Raw genomic sequence first — 27,079 nt, forward strand, 5'->3', positions numbered from 1 at the left:
TGCACTAGGACTCTGGGAGATCAGAGTTCAAATCCCCACTTAGCCATGGATTACACAATCGAAACGGAGAAGTTGTTTTTATACTAAGATTTTTTGCACTCTGTAGCTGAGCTAATAGCAAAGAGCTAGCATGGCATAATTGTTCGGGTGTTAGACTAGGACTCCGGGAATCCAGGGTTTGAATGTTCACTCAGCCCTATATAAATCCATTGAGTGGCCTTCAGCAAGTCACACACTCTCAGCCTCAGAGGAAGGCAGTGGCAAACCACCACTTAATAAACCTTGCTAAGAAAACCTGGTGATAGGGTCACCATCAAAGCAAGTCAACTTGAAGGCACACAAAACAACAATGTCCAAGACAAGGAATAAGCTTAGCTAGAGACAATAACAACTGAAGGGAGATGGAATCCACTTATGGAAACTGGAGCCACCAGAAGTGCCTTCTTCATGAGTACCTTCTCACCTCCATTCGCATCTCTTTGACAGATGTGTGCATTGAGAAGCCATGTTTGATCTGATCCATCTTTTGGGGGACCTGTTTTAATTGTGTCGTTAAAAATCTGCCATAGACATTTTATCTGAGCTGGCGTTATATGACCTCCAAGCTTCCCAAAGGGATTTGACCCTCCTTGGCCTCCGCGTCAGCTTCTCTAATCCCTTCATTTTGAGACATTTCCCCTCTTTTTTGAAGTTAAATATAACTGTGCTAGACTTTCTGGGAAATGTTTCTCTCTCATCTGCCCAGAATTTGATGGCGGCTTTCATTGCTTTTCAAAGAACCTCTGATGGTGTGAGCAGCACCCCTGGACTGCCATGGAGCAGGTGATAGACTTAGTGGAATAAAGCAACCCAATTTCTCCTGGATGCCATCAGCTGAGATTGTTAGGAAAAGAGTGGAAAGGGATTTTTGTATGTTGGAATTGTTCCCTGTCGTGGAGGAAATCAGCCTGTGTTAATGAAACATTGTGACGGCAATCCCATTTTGGTACGCTGGGAGCAGGTCAGCTTCATTGGAGAGGGCATTTCAGGGCACTCTGCCATATGGAGACACTCATATTTTTAATAGGTTGTGCTAGGCTTAGAAAGAAAGAAATCCAGACATCCTAGCAATAGCTGGAATTTACCAGAGAAGCGTAATGAGATTGATTGTTTCAGGAATCAGTGACGATCTGCACAGGGGCACTTCCCTGGGAGGATAATTGGTGCTTCACTGCTTGGGTTTTCAATTTCTCCAAGCCATGAGAGATCCGTGATTAGGAGCCTGTCTTGGCTGTCAGTATGCTAGAGAATGACACATATAAAAAAAGCAGCCGAATGCATTTGTAATAGAAATGCATTTTAAAATGTTGGAGAGGGGGGTTAAAATATTTTTTATATGAAAAAACCATGGACGGGATGCTTTTGAAGTGAGAGGGAGAATGTCAAGAGAATAATAAACATTGCTGTTTTGGAACACTTGTCACTTGAAAAGAAGAGAGCCATTTTCCAGCAATCACTTATCAGCACCGCATGCTAACTCCTTGAAATATCAGACATGAGACCCAATCTTCTGCAAGCTTGGAAAGGCTGTAGCTCAGAGCCTGGATGCATGCTTTGCATGCAAAAGGCCCCAGGTTCAGTCTCCGGTTGGACTGAGAAAGAACCAGAGGAACATAAACAGTCATTGTAGATCAGGAGTGGGCATCTACTATCCAGCCTTTCTCCAGATTTGGGACTCAAGGTGGCTTACAATAGATTTTAAAAAAATAGTTTAAAATTTGCAAAATACAAACACATTAAAACCATGACATGAACTATAAAAAACCCCTCTGAAACAGCACAACAAATATCAAATAGAAGAGCCAGCATATTATGCAAGGCTCATCCTGCCTAAACCATCAATGCACCAGAAGGTCTTGGCCTGTCTACAAAAGCATAGCAAGGAGGGCATCAGTCTAGCCTCTGACTGGGAAGGACCTCTCCCATGTCCCATCAGATGTTCCTCTTAGATGGTGGGACACAGAGAAGAGCCTCCCCAGCAGATCTCTAAACTTGGGTAGGTTCGTGATAACCTGAGCCATATAGGTCCAGACCAGCTGTGGCAAATGCTACTACAGTGGACCCTTGTTATACGCTGGAGTTTGGTTCCAAGATCCCCTGTGGATAACAAAATCCGTGGATGCTCAAGTCCCATTAAATATAATGGCAGAGCAAAATAAAAAGTGGGAAATCAAGGTTTGGTATTTGAAATTTATACTTTTTTTGAACATTTTCAAACCATGGATGCTTGAATCCGTGTATAAAAAATCAGTGTATACGAAGGGCCGACTGTACGTATTGAACAAGTGTACCATCAAATAAGCTGAGCCATATAGGTCCAAACCAGTTGGGGGAAATGCTACTACATATTGAACAGTAGCCCATTTCAGGGTCACATAAGCCCCTCTATGTGTATGAGATTATATAAAACAGAGATAGGGTGATTGTTTCCAGGTAGGCTTGCCATATCCCGCCTGGGGGCGGGACTTTCCCGGTTTGGGGCAGGGCCACACGGTCCCACCCCGGTTTGGCCCCTCCCCCAGGACCTCCCCCCCCCAGCAAGGCCCTGGAGGCAGCTCCAGCCCTCCCCATGGCTGTGTGCCACCCTCCCCGCCGCGCTGCCTGACTTAAGCCTAGAGAGCAGGTCTTCAAGACATCTGCCACTCAGAGCTATTGCCAGCCCACTTGGTATATATACCCTGCAAGAGGCCTTACTTTCAGGTTACAGTGAGCAAAGAAAAAAAGGCCATCAATGGTTCCTGTTTCCCTGGGAGTCTAAATGCCTCCTCATCTTTTAAATGTCTACCACTCAGTATTCTTGTAATTCTTTATCACAGGGTCGTTTTTGAGGCCCTAAACACCTTTCCTTGTAATATGCAAATTTCTCCCGAAGCTGACCAATGGGAAAGAAGCAATCAGCCCCCCTCCCCTTGGGTTGGTTTCCAAGGGCTTGGAAGGAAGAGATTTTGCCTTGCAAGTTGCTGGTAAATAATAGAAGGCTTTGAGGTAGCAAAGGCTGCAGAAATAGTTTGACTCCCCCCTTAAACATCCATGGCTCAGTGCTATGGGATTCTGGGAATTGTAGTTTCTTGTGGCACCAGAGCTCTTTTGACAAAAGGAGACTGAATGGAGGCGTTGCCTGGCTGGGGGCAGAGCCTCTTGCCAGCAGCGAGAAGGCTGCGATGATGAGGAAAAGCAGGGGCTCCTCTGGTGGTCCTGGCCACTTCCCTTGGCTCCCTCCCTCCTCCTCCTCCTCCTCCTCCTCCTCCTCTCAGAGCTCATTCACACTCCCTGGCTTTTCTCTCTCCCCCCCCCCCCTCTGCACTTTGAGACCCCTTTAACTGCCAAAGCTCAATGCTCTGGAATTCTGGGGTCTGTGAGGCATTTGGCCTTCTCTGTCAGAGAGCTCTGGTGCCACAATAAACTACAATTCCCAGGATTCCATAGCACTGAGCCCTGGCAGTCCAAGCAGTGTGTTTTGGACACAGAGATCCTCCAAATGAATCCAGTCCCTAGCTTTTATATCTCTCACACACACCGCAGGAATAATAACCCACTTTGAGACTGCTTTAACTCAGTGCTAGGGAATCCTGGGAATGCGAGTGTTTGGGAGACATTGAGACTTCTCTGTCAGTCATGGCTCTGAGGCCACAATAGACTACAATTCCCAGGATTCCCCAGCACTGAGCAGTCTCAAACTGGACCATTTCCTCAGTGTGGATGCACCTGGGGAGGAATTCTGGGCACTGCAGTTCAACTACGTTTGGAGGGTTATGGGACTCCCTGTCAGAGATAGCTCTGGGGCCACAATGTACTACAATTCCCAGCATTCCCCAGCACTAACCCAGGACAGTTAAGTCACTCTCAAACTGGATTATTTCCTCAGTGTGGATGCAGCTTTGGTGAGGAACTCTGGGCATTTCAGTCCAGCATTGTTTTATTTCTGCAGTGTGTTTTGGACCAGAGACAAGGTGACCAGGCATACTCCTCTTTTTCCAGGACATGTCCTCTTCGGTCAAATTTCAAAAGGTCCTCCATTTGGATCATGGCTAAGAAGCATGGATTTATAATTACATGGGTGTTTTTAGCTTTTATTTTTGGCCATGTCCTACATTTTTTTTGCTTGGGTGCCCTACATTTTGGGGTGAGGGCATTGGTCACCTTGGTCAGAGAGCTTTCCAGGGGTTAACTGCCATTCTGCTGTGGAGCTGGAACACACCACCATTCCTAGAATTCCATAGCATTCAGCCGAGGCAGTTAAAGTGGTCTCAAACCAGATTATTTTTCCAGTGTAGATGCAGCCCAAGCCTTTTGCCTCTCTTATGCCTGAGATTTCAAAGCCCAGCCTTGGCACCACAACAAACTACCAATCCCAGGATTCCATAGGATGGAGTGATGAGAGTGAAAGCAGTGTGGCAGCAGCCTAAGTGTGCTTAATGCAGTTCTTAACATGGTGCACCTCTTGCCTACAGAGTCTCACAAGACTTTTTTGTTTAACAACTTGTACCCATTAACTCCATTTCATGTCTCCTTTATTTAGTGGGGAGGAATACAGACAAAACAAGTCAAAATGAAGGAAAACCAAAGTCCCTTGACCAAAGGGTTTGGTTGTGGAATAAGCCTCTGAAATATGCAAGAGGCAGTGTTAAAATAAAGCCATGTTCAATGCTCAAATGTGCTGTTTGGAATGGGGAGAGGGGGGTGGCCAGAAAAGGAAGTACATTTCCGTGATCTGTCTACGAATAATGTCAAAATGTCCTCCATTTTGATCATGCCTAAGAAACATGCATTTATATTAACATTTCTAAAAAAGCCTCAATTTTTTTGCGTGTCCTCCATTTTTACAAAATGTGTCCTACATTTGAAAATGTTGTCCTGCATTTGTCCTACATTTGTCCCGGTTTGGAGGTCCTCACTTATGGCAACCCTATTTCCAGGTGTTGTTAGACTGCAGTTCCCATCATTCCAAAGCCTAGTCAGCATGGTGGGAGTTGTATTCCAACAACATTTGGAGGGCAACGTTTCCCATCCATGCTACAGAGCCCTCTCCCCCCATTATACAAACTACCGCATAGATAACATTTATGCATTCTGCTTGACAATTATAGAGTACTAGCGTTTACCATAATAGGGTGGATGATGGACAGTTCTGCCAAGAAGGCACTCTTTCCATAAGAGCATCATGTCATGCCTGAATAATATCATCTGATACTACAATATATATTTTTCCCCTCCTGGGAGAATCGAGCTTTAAGCGAGAAGGGAACAATCTCATTTAAAGGCCATCAATGCTGACCAACATTACCATTACCTTTAAAGACATTGTTCTGCCCTTGACCTTAGAGTTATTGTTCTCAAGCAATATAATAGATGCTGCTTACTGTATGTCAATATCAGCAAAAAAGGTCTTCTAGCATTTTGCCCGGCCTTGTGGGTAACGGTTTGTAAAAAGAAGATTGTTTTAAGTCAGTATCTCTACATGTCTTTGAAACTGGGAGGAGATGTACTTTTTTCTTTTTCAATGTAAGTTTTAATTATAATAAGGGCTACGTAATGAAAATGGGGCTATGAGTTTTCAGTGGGAGAACGTTGTTGTTGCTGCTGTGTGCCTTCAAGTCCTTTCCAAGTTATGATGACCTTAAGATGGTTCGCCATCTCCAAAGTAATGCCATTGCTTTTGGCTCAGTAGCCAAATCTTGGGGCCAAATTGGACATGAAGTTTGTCACTTGGTTTAGCCTTGTGTTGCATTCTTCTTTCTCTCTCAGTAAATAGCTGATCTGTGGCATCCAAGCCAGAGCAGGATTGTGGTGTATGGAAAAAGGGGAGGCTTAAGCCTTTGAATTCACCATAGTCCATATAAGATACCCCGCCATCACCTGCAATTGACTATTTGCTCTTGGCACAAAGTTCCCATAGGCTCAACCAAGGCTGCCTCTACACTGCAGAATTAATGGCTTTTGACACCATTTAACTTCCATGACTCAATGCTACAGACGTCTGAAATTTGTAATTTGGTGAGATATTTGGCCTTCTCTGTCACAGAACTCTGATGCTACAAGAAACTACAAATCCTAGGATTCCGTAGGATGGAGCCGTGACAGCTAAAGCGGTGTCAAAGTGCATTAATTCTGCAGTGTAGCAGCAGGCCTAGGAGGCCTGGGAAACCTACCTCCTCATAGCAAATTTCTCTAGAAATCTAACAGAACCATTTGGGATATGATGGAGTGGGGTGGCAAAGGGAAGGAATCGCATCCCTTTTGTTTTCTCCATCATGCACCTAAAGGGAGTTACCCAAGCTGTCTTCTCCTTTGGACCTTGCTCATCTCCCATTGGATTTGTCATGGATGTAACCAACTTTTCTCCATTGGTTCCCTGAAGAGTTGAGATCAGTTTCTCTGGGATTTACACACCTCAGTGTTGCCCAATATCCTTTAGGGCAGTGACGTCCAAACCCTGGTCCTCCAAATGTTTTGGACTTCAGCTCCCAGAAGCCTCAGCCACCTTGGTCTGGGATGCTGTGAGCTGAAGTCCAAAACACGTGGAAGGCCAAAGTTTGGACATTGCTGCTCTAGGGCATAAAACTTCAAAGGCATACTCACGCGCTAGAAATGTTAAAGGCAACATTCCACTAGCCTAATAATAATAATAATAATAATAACAACAACAATAACAATAATAATAATAATAATAATAATAATAATAATAATAATAGATTATTTTCTAGTGGCTGTTCTGGCTTTTGGGAGGCAGAGCTGGACCGCACACTGAATCAGCCTTTATATGGGGGCTGTTTCATTTTGGATGAATGAAGAAGCATTTGCAAAATGAGTTCTGGGTCCAGGATGCATCCGCATGCATGCACATGAAAGTTAAGTGTTGCCATGACCTGGAGTTTTGCCTGTTTAATAACCCATCAGGATTCCAGCCACACAAAGCTATCCTTAATGTAGCTGCACAGGTTCCATGCAAATGAGTGAGGTTTTTATATTTTACCGAACAGTCATGTTTTCCTTCCAGAAGTTAATCTGTATTTAAGAGTAGATTGCTTTTCCCATGCCTTCTAAATGACAGCAAACCTCTTTTTTTTCCCCCTTCCTAATTTTTGGAGAAATAGTGTTTCAGAAGGGACAGGCCATAGACACGGGAGAAATTGAAATTGGAGACCAAGTGATGCAAACAATCCCCCCAGGCCTCTTCTGGCGTTTCCAGATCATGATCCATCATCCGATGTACCTGAAATTTAACATTTCGCTGGCAAAGGATTCTCTGTTGGGGATTTATGGCAGACGCAACATTCCTCCCACTCACACACAGGTATTTTAATTTTACGTTTTTGTAAATGTTAGCAGTTCATCACATGGGAGAGTTATGTATGGTGATGTTGATTATTGAATTGAACTTTGGATATTGATCTCCCTATCTAACCACTTCTGATACTAACCCTTCTTGGACTGGCAGAGGTCTTTCTTTCTGCCCCTACTTCCCTTCTTGCAATTTTGAATTATACATTTTATCTTTGGCAAGTAGGACAAACCTTTGAGATTTTGTTAATTTCCAATCAATTTCGAATGGTTGCCAAGCACAGAAGAGATATTCTGCAACCATTTCTTCAGTATTTGATGATGGCAAGTTTAAAAAAAATCATTGATCCTAGGTTAACTTCTACACAAAGAGACAGATGTCCATGACCCTGATTTTGATATTGTTGGTTTCCATCCTTATCATCCCTTGTGGTAGTCATTGCTGCAATCCAGTAGGAGACCAGAGAAGCACGCTTTGGGCCCACATTTAAATTCCTGTCCCTGTACAAATGCACAGCCTCAGAGGTGTAACCTGTTGTGCTAACAGGTTTTGACAGCTGCTGAAGGCATATTTCCTTTCCGAAAGAGCATTGATTAGGCTTTGTGTCTTGGTGACAACGTAACAGGACCACTTACATCGTTCCGCAATTGCTCTTTTAGAAAATGGCTGGCTCTTATGCCAATTCTCCCGTCATCCATAAGCAGGCCAAATACACACACACACACACACACACACACAAAAACTGGAAACAGTGATTCTGTGTACGATGAAATAATTGGTGCATAATAATAGACTTTTAGGATTGAAAGGAAACTTGACAGTGTGTAGCAGAGCTGGACAGATGTCAAACACATCATTCGATACACATAAAGTATGTGTGTGCATGCATGTATCTTCATGTTGTTTCCAACTTATGTTGACCCTAATGTAGCCCTATCATGAGGTTTTCGTGGCAAGATTTGTTCAAAGGGGGGTCACTTTTGCCTTCTTTGTCCAGTGTCAGCCAATGGGGTTCCATGGCTGAGTAGAGATTTGAACCCTGGTCTCCCGAATCATACTCCAGTGCTCAAACTACAACACCAAGGTTGCTCAGATCCACATTTAGAAGAACTCAAAGATCCACTTAAGTTGATCCCAGCTCAAAGTAGCAGATTGGGTGCAGATGTGTTTCTAAAATTACCAAGTGTTGAAATGGCAAAGGTATCACAAGTGCAGGGTGAAGAGCTATCTGCATAACCCGTTCCAGGTTTCCTATTTTGCATAGTCTTGCCTTTCCCCTCTCTTAGTTTTACCTGAACAAATGATAGACATAATAAGCATGTGGAGGTAAATTCTGCAGTGCAGGCACACATTTTGACAGTCCCCATAGCCACACTCCAAAGGAGTCCATTCATTTCCAAGGTGCCCAGACATTTGAGATGAGGGGAGTGGTACCCACAACGCCTCCTTATACAAGCCAGTGAAAAGACCAACTACTTGCAAAACATACTACAGTAGTTACAAAAGCATAAGATGCCCAACAGCATTTCCTCTGATGGTATCACACCTGCTAAGCAAAAGATCTAGATCTATAGTTTTATAGCACTGTGATTTCAGTTTAGCTTCCATGACTGCATCCTGTGGAGTCATGGGATCTGTAGTTTGGTGAGGCACTAGAAGACACTCTCTCTCTCTCTCTCTGTGAATTCTAAATAACCCTTATAGACCAGCAGTCTACTTTGGGTGCATCTATGCTGTAGAAGTAGTACAGTTTGAAACCGCTTTAGCTGCCATGGCTCCATCCTACAGAACCCTGGGATTTGTAGTTTGGCTAGGTACCAGAACTCTTGGCAGAGAAGGCTAAAGGCTTTGCAAAACTACAGATCCCAGGATTCCATAGGATGGAGTTATAACACTTAAAGTGGTGTCAAATGGCATTATTATTATTATTATTATTATTATTATTATTATTATTTCTACAATGGAGATGCACCTTTTGTCAGTAGCTTTTTCAGATCTCAAGTAGAAGCCTTTCCTTGATGGTCATCTCAGATCCTTTGATCTGGAGATGCCATATATTGAGGCTCAGGCCTTCTGTGTGCAAAATCCATGTGCTGACATGGAGTTGTGAGTCCTCCCCTCAAGATGGGGACATGTTAGTTCACTGACAGCCCACCTTATGCTTCTCTGTGTATAATCACCATCTAAGATGATTACTTTTAGGAGTATATTTTGTTTTGTTGCCTCTGTAATTACCTACATTTTAGCACCAACCCGTCAGGCGATTAAAACACCTTTCCCAGTTCTTGTAATTGCATCCATCCTTCGATTACAGACAGATCTTTGGCACTGCATTTGCAAGGAACACTAGGAGAGCATTTTTCCTTTTTAAAAAATGGCCCTTTGAAAAAGTTCCTGAACTATTTTTTAAGGCTAACTGTGCCAGGTTGGAAACGGCAAAAGCACACGCTGCACGTAAAGAGAGTAAGCAAAACTCACTGCCATGTGATTTGTGTTGTTTCAGTTTGATTTTGTAAAACTGATGGATGGGAAGCAATTGATTAAGCAGGAGCCAAGACATTCTGAGGAATCCCAGCATGCCCCCAGGAATCTTATCTTAATGTCCATGCAAGAAACCGGCTTCATAGAGTTTATGGATCAAGGGGCTTGGCACATGGCGTTTTACAACGATGGCAAGAAAATGGAACAAGTGCTTATGCTGACAACAGCCATAGGTAAGATCAGTTTTATATGATTCTCTTCCTAGCAGTGGAGAACTGAACAGATGTAAAAATTCTAAGTAGACCTGTCTGTAGGCAGCCCAGTCTGAACCAAACTGGTGCCAAACTGAACTTGCATTGCAGAATGTGGGACCTCGTCCCATTGTTTCCAATGGCAGCACCATTGGGTTGAATGGGACAGGGCCATGTGCGGATGCTCAGATCCACGGATGACAAGCCCATAGGTGGCAAGAGCCAGCTGTTTGATCAAGTGGAGCATAAAGCTCTATTTTAAAAAAAATTGCTGAAATATCAAGAAAGTGTTAATTGCCCTGAGAATTATGCAAATACTTCAGTTTTTAATGGTTTCAGTGGTAGGAAATTTAATGCAACTGCTTGGTGTAAACATTTTTTTATCACAGAATGAAATGCAACTTCTTATTCCAGCACCTCAAATTTGAACCTAATTCAGCTAGAACAGAAAGCTTGGCTTACCAATCATAACTGCGTTTTGGTGTATGGGATTTCATCCGCCCCAATGGCTTCTTCCACATGAGCAGCTGAACAAACAAAGGGAACCATTTGCTTAGCATGTTGTTTACATCTGGCTTGTCGTTCCCAAGCACATGAGGACTCATAAGCCAAGAGTATAACCTGGTTTATGATCCTGGCTTGTTAAGGGCAGATCCCATAAAATGGAAAGCAAACCACACTGGGTTTGCTTAGCTGCTGACTCTTGCAGGAGAATCCCAGAGGGAATGGATATACTATATGCATGAAACACAGACAATATATATTAGTTATTGGGGACAGATATTTTATTGCAGTCCTTTATTTTTGTTGGAGGAATTCTCTACAGATCATTGGTCGCATCCCATGTCAAGAATGTTTCTCTCACTTTCTTTAATACCTCTTGACTTTTGCCTCATCTTTTCCCGAACAGAGGTCATGGATGACTGTTCCACCAACTGTAATGGGAATGGAGAATGCATATCTGGCCATTGCCACTGTTTTCCAGGGTTCCTTGGTCCTGACTGTGCGCGAGGTAAGGATCTGTCATTTAAAACAATAGTATTACTCTGATAGCTATCCACAGTTGTCGATTATTACACTTTTAGTAACCATGAATGACAGCCAACAAGCGCCGGATTGGCACTTTGATTTTTGTTCAGGGAAAGGAAATCAAGATGAGAGATTTTTTGCAATGACCACCTAATGCAATTTTATTCTGTCACTAATAGCAAAGGGGACTACATTCTGTGGCTGGTTTGAGGATATAGTTGGAGTTGGGAGGCTTTACATTAAAAATGATTGCATATTTTCACGATTGTATATATATTTTTTGTATCACTAGTTTGTTGCCTATTTTAAATTCATTGCTGTTATTGTAGTTTATTTGCTTGTATTTTACTTTAATTATATTGAATTGTGATGGCTTATAGCAATAAATAAACTCGTACTCGATTTAGTTGTACGAATCCTCCCACCCCATTTCCCCCAAATCCATGTGAATCTTAACTACAGTTCCCTAATGCTTCTATCTAATACAGCCAGGTGTACCCTGAAAGCTCAAGATCTCAGCTAAGCAGGAGCAGGGCTGGATAGAACCTGGAAGGGAATTGCAGGGAATAATGGGAGTCAACCAAATGAGCCTGCCGACCTACTAATCAAACTAGGGTTCAAATGTAATATTATGGTTGGCACATTCCTCTAATGGCGGGCCACACATATGTTGTCTTTTCTTGGCCTTTTGCAGATTCCTGCCCAGTCTTATGCAGCGGGAATGGGGAATATGAAAAGGGCCACTGTGTGTGTCGCAACGGATGGAAAGGACCCGAATGTGATGTTCCGGAAGAGCAATGCATTGACCCCACCTGCTTCGGCCATGGCACCTGCATCATGGGCATCTGCATTTGCGTCCCTGGATATAAAGGAGAGATATGCGAGGAAGGTTTGTACCACTCATTTCTCTTGTTGCATGTCTTCCTCTAAAGTGCTAGAAGTTCAACGTACATTAAAAACCACAACTTTGTAATGCCAACTCTGAAAACGTCCCTATTTTTCATTAATTATACTTTACGCCAGTGGCCCTCTCATGCTATCAATTTATAACACTGTGAGTCCACTTTAGCCGCCATGGCTGAGTCCCATGGAATCCTGGGGTTTGTAAATTTGATCAGGTGCTAGAGCTCCATGAGAGAGCTAGCGCAGTGTAGTGGTTTGAGCATTAGACTGTGATGCTGGGAGACCAGGGTTCGAATCCCTGCATGGAAACCCACTGGGTGAGCTTAGGCAAATCACAAAATCTCAGCCTCAGAGGAGAGCAATGGCAAATTCCCTCTGAAGAAACTTGCCAAGAAAACCTCATGATACCCATAAGTCAGAAAAGACTTGAAGGTGCGCAACTACAACAACAACAACAACAATAATAGCAGAGCTCCAGCTGAGAAGTGCATGTACCTTTCCCTAAACTGCAAAACCCAGAATTGCATAGGATGGAACGACGGCAGTTAAAGTGGAATTATGGTGCTATAAATTTGCAGTGTGTCTACATAATCCTCCAGAGGTTGTTGAGCTTTTTGTCCCATCAGCTCTCACCATTGTCCAGACTGGCTAGGACAGATGGAAGCAGATATTCAGCAGCTTCTGGAGAGTCACTTTCTCCAGCCCTGTTTTACAGCTTTCAAAGAAAGCAAGGAGCGTATAAATCATTAGGGATGAACTGAGCAGTCTCTTTCCCAGCTATGTCACTTTCACATATGTTTGCTCAGAATTTTCCCATCCCATCCATTTTAATGAGTATGTTATTTGCAATCGCATGACAATTTATGGAAAATATTGTTTTTGTGGGTTTTTCGGGCTCTGTGGCCACGTTCTAGAAGAGTTTATTCCTGATGTTTTGCCAGCATCTGTGGCTGGGATTTTCAGACAAGATTCACATTGCCAGCCATGAAACCCATGAATCAATTCATTGGTGCCACAGATGTATATATTGGTATCCCTATATCCCTCTAGTTATTAAAGCAATCATTATTTGAGATTTGACTGTTGGTAAAAATGGACTTTTTAAAACTCAGTATGAATTTCCATAGTTTACTCTAAATGCACGTTTCTAACCATATTTATAGCACTATTACACAACTGTAAATATATTTTATTTCAAATCCTGTGCTTTAAGTGCATGTTGACTGCTTTTTTTTTTTAGATTAGCACTTAATCACAATTTTCTGAGATGTGTAAATTCAAATGCATTGCTTTGTTTGGATATATATATATTAGCCTGCGAGGTGTGAATAAGGTAAGTTCATACCACAATTTTCAGAGACTGAATATCTCAAGTATAAGTATGTGTAACATCAAAATCTATTTCTCTGTTTAAGAGCGATTAAAGTAGCAGTGCTGGCATAGATCAGTTGAACATTTCTTAACCTCAGAAGCTGGGAGAAGGATATTAGGAATAGCTAATAAATTCTGTTCATGTCTGAACCCAAAGGAAGCTCAATATGAACTGATCTATGGATGGCATGTGGCACCTTGGAGGCTGAGTGGAATCTGTAAAGTAAACTCAATGATTAAGAGTGCAGTAGCTATGCTTTGATACATGTATGATAGTCCCATCCTGAATCTAGTAAATGCTGAGATACAGGAGTGGAGCTACAGAGGGGGCAAAACGGGAGCACTGTCCCTTCAAATATGAATTCTACCTCCCAGCATGAAATTTCCTTTCCAAGCCCAATTTCTAGCGCAAAGTCAAAGGCTTTCATGGCCAGTGTCCATAGATTTTTGTGAGTTTTTCAGGCTATGTGGCCATGTTCTAGAAGAGTTTATTCCTGATGTTTCGCCAGCATCTGTGACTGGCATCTTCAGAGGATGCTGGCATGGAAATATATATACCCCACTCTCTTCCATGCCAGCATTCTCTGAAGATACCAGCCACAGATCTGGCGAAACGTCAGGAATAAACTCTTCTAGAACATGGCCACATAGCCCAAAAAACCCACAAAAATCCAATTTTTAGATTTGCAGAGAGTGAAACACCCATAGTACTCTTATTTGCTATGTTTACACTACTTTGGTCACTTTGCCTGCCCTTATATTACAATAGGTTTGCAATATAAGGTGGTGCTCAGATGTACGGTGATGTCCAGAAAGTAGACTTGTTCTATAGATAGTTCTAAGCTGAGATTGTTTGATAACCAGCTGGAAGCTGTTGAAATTCTGGTGGAATGTCTTGAGTGAGTCCTCTCTATGAGTCCAAATCTTGACAATGTTATTGAGTATTTTATAGTCTTGGATTATGCTATGTATTGAACTGCATTTTGTAACCTGCCTTGATCTGTAGGGAGAGAATGCAAAGATATAGCCCTGTTAGTCTGTAGAATCAGTATGTAAAGAGATCTTGTAGCACCTTTGAGACTAAAGAAAGAAAGAAGTTGGCAGCCTGAGCTTTCGTAAACTTAAGACTACTTCCTTGACCAAATGCATCTGAGGAAGCCGACTTAAGTCTACGAAAGCTCATGCCTCCAACTTCTTTCTTTAGTTACTCTCAAAGGTGCTTCAGGATCTCTCTGCATACTTTATCTCTGGGTCCTTTTCCAAAGTTGTTTGGTTGCTGGTCCAAGGTTCTGCTACTATAGACTCTCATTGCCTGCTTTCTGCTACTCCTCCAAGCCAACATCATGTGTTGCTTATGTACTGTTCATGTTCAAGACAGGACAATGCTGTTGTTTGCTGCAGTGCCTGAGTTGACCCTTTACCAAATTAGACTAATCCTGTTAAGACAGACAACATGAGAAGCCAACCCCAAAGCATTATTTTTTTATTATTTTCATTGATGCAAGTAAAATGTGACTCGACTTGAGCATTACTTATTTACTCCCTCGCTTCACCACTTTTCTGCTTTGGATGTTTAATGCCATTGTTTCCCTCTCTTGCTTTCCAGAGGACTGTTTAGATCCGATGTGCTCTGGCCACGGGGTCTGTGTTCAAGGGGAATGCCACTGCTCCATGGGATGGGGGGGAGTCAACTGTGAAACCTCTCTTCCAATCTGCCAAGAACAGTGTTCCGGTCATGGCACCTTTCTTCTGGACACTGGCGTGTGCAACTGTGACCCAAAGTGGACAGGTTCAGACTGCTCAACCGGTAGGTTTCCTTTTCACTTATGATTCACAAATTGACTAGCTTCATTTATGCTTGTTGTATTTTGCGCCTTTCCAACTTATGGTGACCCTAAGGTGAACCTATCACAGGGTTTTCAGGGGCTAAGATTGTGTGACTCGCCCAGGGTCACCCAGTGGGTTTTACAGCATTACAGCATTTTCTATGGTGCTAAGGCATAAACATTTGTATGGAGTTTATCACACGGGCGAAATCCCGTGCCAATTTAACCCCCCCCCTTTTGCACGGGATTTCCTCCGTGTGATAAACCCCTGTGTCACAATCACCTGCCAAAGTGGGCTGCAGTCATTAAAATCATCTGTCATCATAAACAGGTTAGTCTTCCAGGTGCCACAAGACTCTGCTTTTGCTTTGCACTAAAACATCAATTCGTTCTCCTAACAGAATGGATGTTATAGATGCACAGAGCAAAGACAGATGGATTTGCCTCCTATTTATTGTCAGGGCAACCAGACAAATCAGGCTGTGCTCCTCATTAACTGGTTCATCAAGCCCTCAGGCAGTTCTTGTGGGGTCTTTGCTGGGTAAGAAATGAGAATCACTCAGGAATTCAGCCGGCAAAATAATTCAGGGTGTGCTAAATTCTGCTTGAATTGCAGACTGGACGTCAATTACTTTTTGGTCAGATTATTGCTTTGCACTGGTCACTGAGCCACCCAACTTCCAAGGGTCAGGGGCTCTTTAGCTGGGCCTGTAGCAATGGTTGCAATATTTGGGCAGGTTCCTGCAGGAGGAATACCAGGGGATATTTTACTGCACACTTCAGTGGGTTGTGGGTTGTTCCTCTTGCATTCTGTAAGACATCTAGTGTACTTTAATGCAGGCATGGACAACTCTGGAAGGCTGGTAGGGGAGCATTAGCCCCCAAAGAGACCTTGAAAGGCTGTACCTTCCACCACACACATGTACACATATACACACATATACTGCACAAAATACCCCCATTGTCCCACAGTACCCTATAAGGAGTGTAGGGAATGTCTTTCCATGCTTTAAAGTCCCTTGGACCATTTTAGCCCAAGGTGGGCCTCTATTTAACAACAAGAAGTACTGTATATACTTATGTATACGTCTAGAAATTTAGGTTAAAAAATTGACCCCAAAAACTTGAGTCAGTGTATCCATGGGTCAATGTAAGTACTGTGCTTTAAAACTCTCTCTCTCTCACACACACACACACACACACACACACCCATCCCCTGGTAAAAGGCAAGAATTTAATCTTCCCTGGAAGCACTGCCCCCCTTCTACTCTCTCATCCATCCATCCATCCAGCCAGCCAGCCAGCCAGCCAGCCAGCCAGCCTTTAGTACAAACACAAATAGTTATCCCTGCAGGGAATTTTGTAGGTTCTTTGGCATTGTTTTCCTTTGCTTCGTCCTTTACATCCTTCATTACATGCCCCTACATTTTACACTCAGCTTATCCATGGGTCATATCAAAATCCATCATTTTGACCCCAAAACCTGCCCTCGGCTTATACATGAGGTCGCCTTAATAGTCAAGTATATACGGTCGAGTATATATGACTTAAGTATCGACTTAATAGTCGAGTATATACGGTAAACAGAAGTTGCTTTCCATTCATTTCTTTTTTCAAGCAAAGGCATTTCTGGGTCTAAAGTGGCATAGACAAAAATGTTCCCTAGAAGACAACTGGGGGCAAAAAGATAGACCCTTCCAAGGTGTTCCCTGGCGGCCACAACATTACTTTGTCCAGTTGTGTGTTAATGGTTAGACTGTTGGACTAAGTTTGGGGACATCTAAGGTTCAGCTGTGAAGATCACTGGGTGACCATGGGCAGTCATTATCTCTCATCCTAACCAACAGATTTGTTGTGAGGTTAAAAATGGAGGGGTCAAGACGCATGTGTATTTCCTTGGACCCATTAGAGGAGTGGCAAAATACAGCATTAACGGATAAATAATGGTTTGCATATCATACTAATCTATAGCGTAATGCAGTGATAAGAAGCCCACAAAGCCTCACAGTGTCCCTCCTCTTAGCATATCCATAAAGAGAAGTCATGCATAACCCAAGATCTGTTGTTGTTTTTGTCACTGCTGTTGAAATAATGGCTTGGCGTGCCATCCAGACACCGGCCAAGAGTGCTCCATATTGCACTGTTTGGCAGCCTAAGAAATATTTCCTGTATTTTAAATGAAAAGTAATTTTGCCATTGTTTGCTTTTGATTAGAAAAAAGGCTCTTCCCCATTTTTTTTAATTCCTTAAAGAAAAGGAGGAAAGTTAAAAAGTAATGTGAATTATTTCAACTCAATCAACCTCTTGAAAGACCCCGGAGCCTGTTTATTTGCTGATTTGAGTGCTGCTTTTGCCGGCACATTTTTATTTCTTTGCCTCTAATCAATTTGTCTGCATGTTTTGTTGATTTATAGAGTGTTTTTTTTGGGGGGGGGAGACAACACTCAGTTCCACTTCTTCTACAAAGTTGGAATGAAGTTCTGAGAGCCCTCTTACTATTCCTCTGCCAAAGGCAACGTTAAGTGAAGCGTTCAGAGAGAGCTTCCTAAAATCAAGAAAGGTCCTTGCTAAGGCCGTATCTCAACTGTCTCTTGGGAAAATGACATTACTGAAGTCAAGCATATTTGTGATTTTTTTTTTTTTTGGCCATTCTCCTTACCGCCTTTTCCTTTATCAATTCTCATAAAAAAAACAACAGCCTTTCCTCTTTAACTATATGGAAAAATACCAGGTAAAGAGAAGTTCCATTTGGGAAGAAAAACAAGATATAGCTCAAATAAATTAATGAGCTTCAATCTCGCATCGAAATCCTTTCTTCACCCAGCCAGGTTGCTTTTTTGTTACATGTGGTCCACAAATGGGACCTGGAGAGTCATGCATATGTATATGTCAATACACAGATAGGGTATGACTATGGAGAGGATATAAATGCCACCAGACTAAGGGCCCAAACAGACAGGCCAACATAAAGCTGCTCCGAGTCACTTTGGAGGTATGCTGTTTAACCAGAAGCTGCACCAAAGCCAAGCTCCAGTCCTTGTGCCAAAACGAAATGTCAGTCTTGCACATGGTTTTGTTGTGTAAAACCTCTGAGCATGACTTTTGTGAAAGAAAAGAGCAATATGGCGTGGGGGGGGGGGGGGACAACACATGTATGCCTGGGTACAGTGTTTTTTTGTGCAAAACTCCACAATGTTGCATTCTAGGACATGTCCCCTGTTTTTTTAAGCATAGCTTGATCTCAATTGGCTTTGCTTTTATATTTGCAAATAAAGCAAATGCTGTAGTGCCAAAAGAAGTGTAAGTTTATCATTCGGACTGATCTAAAGGAAACTAATCCCGTTGTATGTTACTCTCTCTGTGTAGAAGTTGTATCTCTCAGAAGGATGAACTATTTTGCTTTCGTTTTACTTGTCGCATATTGCAGAAGGAGAAACCTATTAATGGGAAACATACCTAAGAGGGCTCATTGTTGACTTAGGTAATTAGAATAAAGAATCCAAAGTGAATTTTTAATGCTCTTTAAATTAATAGAAGAAGAAATTGTCAAGTTCTTTTTCTTCCTCTGGAAAAAAAAATGAAAGAAACTTAATCAAGAACTCCTCTAAATCCATACCTATCTTATTGATATAAAATTAATCAGCTTCTGGAACTGAGAATGCTTGTGAAATAATGGCAGGACAGCACCAGTTAAACGCATAATGAAGGTACTTTATGTTTGAACTTAAATTAACTTTGAGAAGGCCCAGCTCCTTCCTCTTCTTTAAAAATATTATGTACTATGTAATGTTTAAAAGATACCTAATGGAATAAGTTTGCCCTGAGGGTACAGTTGTGTTGTGTGCCTTTGTATCTTTTCTAACTTATGGGGATCTTTAGGCAAAGCTATCACAGAGTTTTCTTGGCGAGATTGGTTCAGGGGTTATTTGCCTTTGCCTTCCTTTGAGGCTGAGAGAGTGTGACTTGCCCAAGGCCACTCAAGAGGTTTTCCTGGTTGAGCAGAGATCCAAATCCTGTTCTCCATAGTCCAGTGCTCTAACTACTACATCATGCTGTCTCTCTAAGAGTTAAGTACAAATATAACAACACCAAAAAATAAACATGCATAAGGCGTTGGTTCTTTCCAAACCTGGGGAAGGAAGTCACCTGAATCCCCCTATGGATATCTACAGATGCAAATATTTGTGTAAATAGCAGCTGAACCATTAAACATTTAGCAACTTAAACATTATTTTACATCAACAAAGCAGGGAAGAGGGGGGAACATAAGAGCTGAACATCAAGACTTTTAAGAAAGATCTCTTTGTCAGGCAAAGAGGCAAAAAGATAGCATGGCGTAGTGGTTTGAGTGGGGACCTGGGTTCAAATCCCTGCTAAGCTATGGAAACCCACTGGGTGGCCTTGGACAAGTTACAATCTCTCAGCCTCAAAAGAAGTGTGTATGTTGTTTCAAGACAATTTCAAAGCCTGCCTATACATTTCTTTTTCCTTTGTATGATGATACATGAGTCAAAGGATGGGATGGTTGCTTGTGCCGGAACAAATTTCCATCATTTAATTATAGCCTGTTACATTAATATATTTTCTATGCAAATAAATAGAGAGCGCCAGTGAAGAAAATATTACAACTTGTGATTCCTAAAAACAAAATGATGCATGGCACAAAATTACATAGCTGTCAGCACCCTTTATATTGGTTTCCTTTTTTGTTTTCATTGTACTACTGCCATCTGTGCAACAACAACAAAGATCAACAAAGAAGGGAAAATACTTTGATAACAGGTTTCGTTTCAACATTTTTAAATAATGTAGATGAAATTGCTATTTTGCCCATGCAGGTATTATTTTACATTTGTTGCTGACAGGAGAGCGGGGAAAAGCCTTGGCCAGATCTCCAAACCTCTCCAAACGTCTTAAATCAAAAGAGGCATCATTATTTTAGAATGAACTTAGTAGTAAAACAGGTGGATTAAATGGAGAATAGATAAGCCTCTGATAATTAATTGGGAATTAGGTAGTGAAATGCATCTTTACATATTTCCTTATTGTATCTAAGGCATCAAGCTCTGGTTGCAAGATTAATCAACACACACATACACAATACTATCTATCTATTGAAAGCATACTTGTCTATTTGGCAGCATTCAGTAAGATGTATTTCTGGATAGCCCTGGTTAGAACCGTATTGCTAATACCTTCCGCTCAATTGATTATATCTGAATAAATCTGCATGTGACCAAAACTTCAGTGACGTCTGTTTTCAATAACTAGAATTTTTAAAGCAAAAGCTATTACTACTAGGAAGAAAGGTCATCTTTAATCCAAGCGTGTTCGATATTAAGTTGCGCACGCAAACCCAAGTGGTCTAAAAAATAAATAGGTTTGCCTTTCGCTCCCTGCTTCCCCGATTCAAATTCCCCCATTGATTAATCAGTTTGAAGCTTTAATGGATGAATCTATCATTCGGCCAGTTAAAGCTTTGCTGCCATGCTAATAACCCAGGCAGAATTCTTATATAGTAACCCATTAGACTTCCCAGAGGCAAAAGTGGTTTTAGTTCCAGGATTAGTGACTAGCCCAAATCGGTAAGGATGCTGGCAAATGGATACGTTTCTGCATTCAGAGGCTACATTTCCCTTTAATATTCCCCCCCCACACACACACACACACATTTTCTGCTAACCTTTTAAATTGCTGCAGTGGTCCTAATTCTGAATTAGCTCTCTTTGCAGGAAACATAGCTTTGGAAAAGTTATGGGTAGGTAGGCCATAGTCTTGTGGGTTTAGAAAGCATGATGTTTCCCACTCACTTCATTCTTTCTTTCCAGTCACTTTTCAAGGCATTAAAATTGGGGCAATGAGTTTGGACAACCTTCCCTCTTCCAGTATTGAGAGCCCGCCCCTAGCTTCTAGTTTCAGAAACTATCATGCACAGCTCTTTGAGACCCAGCATTAAATAACCCCTTTGCGGGAAGAACACATGTTGCTACTATGGCCTTCTAGTCAACTTCCACTTTAGGGAGCATTATCATATTTTCCAGTGAGTCGTGTTCTTTCATGATGTACCAAAGTCTCATGATATGCCCATGGCATCCTCAGGTTGGTCATTTTGAGAGTTCAGGCTTGATTTGTTCTCTGATTCCTTTATTTGTATTTTTGGCATTCTATGGTATCCATCAAACTCTCCTTTAGCAGCAACACATTTCAAATGGGGCCTCATTCCCACTTACAAACAAATCAGTGTGTGATCCAAATCGATGGATCGATTTGACATCAGAGCATGGTTCCCACTACGTTTGCTCTGATTTTCGCATTTTCTTGATGCAAAATGAAATAAAATAACCCACTTGTGGTTTGCATTGATGAATGAATCGATTCAAAATGGACCTGCTCCAGCTGGCCAAAGAGCAAATTTAATTTGATTCCGATCCATATCAGGTTCACACTTGCACAGAATCGATTTATCCAAAAACAGGAAAAAATCAGTGTCAAAAAGGTGCAGGTTAAATGGGTCTAGTGCAATCTCCTCCCCCCCCCCCCACTTTGATTCACTTCAGTGAATTGATTCAAGTAGGAACCAGGGTCGTTTGAACCAGTTCAAACTGATTTGCAATCTAGTTTAAAAGGTAGTGGGAATCAGGTTTGAGTTGATTTTCTCCTCTCGGCTCAGATTGAATCACACTTTGTACAAAATACATGAGAGTATGGCATAGTAGTTTGAGTGTTGAGCTACAACTCTTGAGAACAAGTTGCGATTCCCAACTCAACCGCAAAACCCACCAGCTGACCTTGGGCAAGTCACATCCTCTAAGGGAAAGTCAATGGCAAACCTGTGGACAAATCTTGCCAAGAAAACCCTATGATAGGGTTGCCGTAGGTTGGAAATGACTTGAAAGCACACAGCCACAGCAATGTAGACCACAAGTGGGCAACTTGTTGGCAGTGCTGGCAAGGACCGATGGAGTTGTGGTCCAACAACATCTGCAGGGCAACACACTTGCCACTCCTGAAGTAGGCCCTTCTATTGATTCAGCATATGGATCACGTTCACATGAGTCTTTACAATCAGCATTTATGTACATTGAGCCTTAACTCTGTGAAGTTCAAGGGTTGGCCCAGTGATTGTGATCTCTATCACCCCATATTTGTTAATTTTATATGAATAGATGGAGAAGCATCTGATACTGGTAATGATGATTTGATGGTGACAATGAGTATCCGCTAAAGGCTCAACTAAATCCAAGAGATCTAAACTCTCTTTCCTTCTCTTTTCTTTTTAATTCATACAATCGCCTATTCTTAGAACAATGAGTCACTAGTGAATTTTGGCTTTCCAAAAATACTTGAAGTAGATTGAATAATACCCCCAGCTTTGCCTGGAGGAGAGGTGCTGGATTACTGGATAAAAGACAGAAAAGGTCCCTTTGCAAATGATTTTCTAGAATCCCAATTTGGCTCGAGTTCAGTTTCTGCCCCCATATTTTCCTCATGTCATTCCGGAAATAATGTGAGACAAAATTACCGCCTTTACTTTGAATACAGCGCAGTGGAAACCATATGTTACGGCTAACTTGATGTTTAATTAATTCGAAAAGAAATCCCTAATTACCTTCTAAGATTTATTTGTGAATGAGATATTAATACCATATCATCTGTATAATTTACAGTCTGTGACAGCAACCGGGAGATGCCTGTAATTCTATTGTGACATTATTTGCATACAAATGGAAGAATAAAAGGTGCCGATAAAACACTTTGGTGGAATGTCCCCTTTGTTTGCAACTATGGAACTGTGCCTATTTTCCTGATGATCAAAAATGTCTGCACCTCTATAACAATACTGTATATAATATTGTTATAGATATTTTATATTATATACTGTTTACCTTTATAACAGTATATGATATTTTGATAAGTAATATTTAATTTAGGTACTAAGCTCAGCCATAATTAATTTGAAAGGCAGCTTACCTTGCTACCATTGTTGATGCCTATTACACATTTAGAGCAAAGTCCTATAAAACTCTACTTAAAAGTAAATCCTGTTTTGCTAACTAAACGGCTTGCTACCAGGTAAGTGGGGATAAGACTGTTGCCTTAAAAAATAATGTGATCCACAATAAAAGACTTATCTTATTTTACATCTTCCTTTTCCAAAACTAACCTCAAGTCCACGTTCTCCATGTCTGATAACCCAGTCTTATGATTTCTTTAATAAATGTTTAAACTATAATTAAATGCCATGTGCAAGAAATTAGCTGAGTTCTAACCACTTGAATCTTTTCATCTCCTTCATAAAAAAAAGTATTGGTACATAACACTCCTTTTGCACATATAACTGAACTATGTTGGTACCTTGTTGTTTGGTGAAGTGTGGACGTGTATAACAAAAAGGAGTGTTATAATTACCTCTGAAACCAACAACTGTCATTTACAGTGAGAACCTATCATGAGGTTTTCTTAGCAAGATTTGTTCAAAGGAGCATTGCCTTTGCCTTCCTCTAAGACTGAGAGAAGGTGACTTGCCCAAGATCACCCAGTGGGTTGCCATGGCAGAGCAGGGATTCGAACCTTGGTCTCCAGAGTCGTTGACTAATGCTCAAACCACTACACCCCTCACAATTCAGGGTGGCTTGCTGTCAGGGACAACAGAGGTTCATGGGTTGAGTGTGATACTCTCCCCTCTGGTCTTAGTTGTCCCACTCAAGCCTTTTCTTCTGCACCAACTCCTTAGAACCAGTTGCTATATTGTCCTTCTGTACAGCTTTCTCAGTTCTCAATGGTGATTTTGTTATAGGAACAGAACAAATAGTATAAGTTGATGTAGGCATTGGGCGGGGGAATATAGATTGGCAGAAAGGGGTGGTGAGATAATAAATAAATAAATAAAAATTTTATTTCTATACCGCCCTTCTATATAACCAGGGCGGTGTACAACATCATGATGCTGCCCCTTTCTGCATGGATGGAGACCTTGCTAAACAAACGGTGTGGCCTCCAGGAGGCCTAAAAAGAACCCTCTCCCTGGTTCTTTTTAGGGCGCACGTGGGGTGCCATTGGTACACTTGCACGCAATGAAGACGTCCGCACGGCACAGTGTTGTTTAGGCACTGTGCCGCACAGACGTCGTTGTGGCATGCCCATATTATGGGCGCATCTGTATGCGCTCAGCCCCCACGTACCCCTAGTTCAGGCCAAGGTCAGTGCAAAGCACCAGTCTGTACCACCCCATAGATATCTTTAAGGGGTTTAGGATAGTTGCATCCATCTTCAGACTCCATTTCATTGCTGTTGGTTATAAAGGCTGCCGAAGTCCTCTACAGGACAATTGTGTGTATAACACACATAGATCCTCTTTGATTCAGTGGGCATACAAAATATGTATGTATAGCATTGTTCTCCCAGGCAAATATGTGTATGTGTACATTAGTATGTATGTGCGCCTTCAAATTGTCCATTGACCTATGGGGATCTCATGCATTTCATAGGGTTTTCTTAGCCAAGGAATATGCAGAGGTGGTTTGTTATTGCCTAACTCTGAAAGGAATTCTGCCGTTCCTGGGGGCTGAATTCTCAAAGGTACCCCCAAACAAACCTGAACAGCCTTCCACCGAATGACTCATAATTGGATTCAAAACCTCCAAATGGTCAGGATCTAGCACTTTTCCTTTTTTTGGATTTATCACTGTTTCACGGTAATCCATCTTCTTCAGTGGAAATTATTTTGTTGCAACATTTCATAAAAAGGACAGCCAGGGTAATTTCCCTCTTTTAAGAAGTTCACAGAGATAAACTCTCTAAATTTATGAGATCCATAAGTCTTGTCAATGACGGGTGGCATTTAGTATTGCTTTTGCAGATTTCTGGAGCTGTGGATCTGTATCTGCTCTGTCTTGAGTAAGATTATGCAGTCGTATTGTAAGACTACATAAAGACTAGCACCCCAGGCCACTTTAAGAGACAACAGCTGAACTGGTTGAAAGGAGGTCCATTCAGTTTCTGAACTGGACTCAAGAAGTAGGAGCTTTGCACCAAACAAGGCTGCAACAAGAACTTGTAACAGGGGGTCCTTTTTCTGATTGATAAAGCCTAGCTCACTGTCAAGAAGGGAATGGAAATGTCATCCTTCTTGCCTTCCCATTGGAAACTGAATAGACCTCATAGTTTGTTGTGGTTTTTTTTGGATATGTGGCCATGTTCTAGAAGAGTTTATTCCTGACGTTTCACCAGCATCTGTGGCTGGCATCTTCATCTGAATAGACCTCCTTTGCCAGATCCAACTGCTGGCTATTAAGGGGCATCCAGGGGACATTGCTTAGATCAGTGATGGCGAACCTATGGCACGCGTGCCAGAGGTGGCACTCAGAGCCCTCTCTGTGGGCACATGTGCCATCTTCCCAGCACAGAGTTTGTTACTAGAAAGCCAGAGGGACATGGCACTTTGCAATAAATAAGTGGGTTTTGGGTTGCAGTTTGAGCACTCAGCCTCGAAAAGGTTCACCATTACTGGCTTAGATAAACATATGTAACTAAATAGCTGATATGGAATACTGATCATAGTTGTTAAGCTCTATGTTAAATATTGATCAGTTCATCAGAAAAAGCAAACAGGGTTCAAGGTAAAACTTCAAATAATAGGATTCGTCTTGTCCCATCCAATTCCGAAGCATGTTATTACAAATAAGAACCATTCATTTGGTGATTTTGGTTGACTTGTCGTCCGCCTTGGATTCAACGGGCCGAAAACATCTCTGATTGAGACTGGCACGGATCAATACAGACAGAATATTTTCCTCGGTGTTTCTCCAGCCCAAGAAGTCTCTGGTCTTTATTGACTTCTGCCAGCTTCAAGTGCCGCTGTTCTTGGTCCATTGATTGAAAAGCTGATGACATCTTCTTGAGATTTCGCCTGCTCCCAAGAGAGGTGAGGCTGAGATGGATTTTGTCATTATTCCCTGTTCATTTTCTACATCAACATTGCCACAGACGTTTTGAAAAGTGAAGAATTTCACCCCCCTAACCATCTTTAAGTCACAATGCATCTTGTTACTATATTCAGGTGTCTCATTATCACATGATAATTATAGGACCTGGGAGAGTATTGAAAACCTGAATGTTTGTTAATAAGGCAATCCAAAACCGAAATTACTGTCTATGGAAAGAATAGTCCTAATGGTGGATTGGCAAGTACATCATTGACCTGGTTAAGACGCACAAGTGTTTTGATATTTGCTAATAATTTAGCTTTCTCTTGCAATCTGAGGTTTTGAGAGGTTAATGAGAAAGATAATTTTTGCAGTCCAGATAATTTAAAACTTTGCAGAAATGTGTACGAAGCACTGATAGCATTTATTTTTTTAACAAAATCTTCAAAGTTGAGATATATGAGCATATGACAAAGTTTCCAGTGGTTCTAATATGGCAGTCCTCTTAAGAATGTTATCTGGAGTTCAGTTAGTTCAGGTTCCCAAAACTGCTGCTCTGTTACTCAAAAGGGGGGATATTCCAGTTGAATTTAATTTACCAGTGTTTGTTTTAAATCCTTGACCAAAGACCTGATCAAGGAGAGAATAACCTACATTATGTTTAGGGGAAGCTTAAATATGCTTGTTCATGATTTAAAAGAATTGAGAATTGGATCTTAGAGGCTGGAATCTCTCTTGAGCCTTTAGCAACGTTCCATTTATCAGCTGCAAAATCTCAAGTTAAAAATAGGTTTCAAACACCATGTCAAGGGACTTTTAGGTGGCATCAGGGATCATCAGGTTTTGTCTCTACCGACATACATTTAAAAAGAGGCAGGTGCCTGAGATCCTAATGACTGTGTTCACAAAGATGCTGGGGAAATGTGTTATCTATCCTGGGATTCCTTAGAGCCAGGGTGAACTGGGTCTGTC

At 41.7% G+C, this 27,079-nt stretch overlaps 1 protein-coding gene across 10 annotated transcripts in view; it reads left to right on the forward strand.

Moving 5' to 3' along the window:
* Window positions 1-27,079, forward strand: part of LOC149308809 (teneurin-1) — a 293,986-nt gene that overhangs the window by 165,827 nt on the left and 101,080 nt on the right. For 5 of the 10 annotated variants that reach the window (XM_089536504.1, XM_089536512.1, XM_089536509.1 and 2 more), the window contains 5 exons: window positions 7,128-7,333; window positions 9,825-10,035; window positions 10,964-11,065; window positions 11,777-11,971; window positions 14,963-15,163. In XM_089536504.1, coding sequence (XP_089392630.1) covers window positions 7,128-7,333; window positions 9,825-10,035; window positions 10,964-11,065; window positions 11,777-11,971; window positions 14,963-15,163 — 915 coding nt within the window. The remainder of the gene's footprint in view (window positions 1-7,127; window positions 7,334-9,824; window positions 10,036-10,963; window positions 11,066-11,776; window positions 11,972-14,962; window positions 15,164-27,079) is intronic. The other 5 variants (XM_089536506.1, XM_089536508.1, XM_089536511.1 and 2 more) reach the window with 1 other exon arrangement.

This window comes from Sceloporus occidentalis, unplaced genomic scaffold, assembly GCF_023333645.1.
Source record: "Sceloporus occidentalis isolate IW3139 unplaced genomic scaffold, rSceOcc1.0.p SCAF_8, whole genome shotgun sequence".
NCBI classification, from domain to species: domain Eukaryota; kingdom Metazoa; phylum Chordata; class Lepidosauria; order Squamata; family Phrynosomatidae; genus Sceloporus; species Sceloporus occidentalis.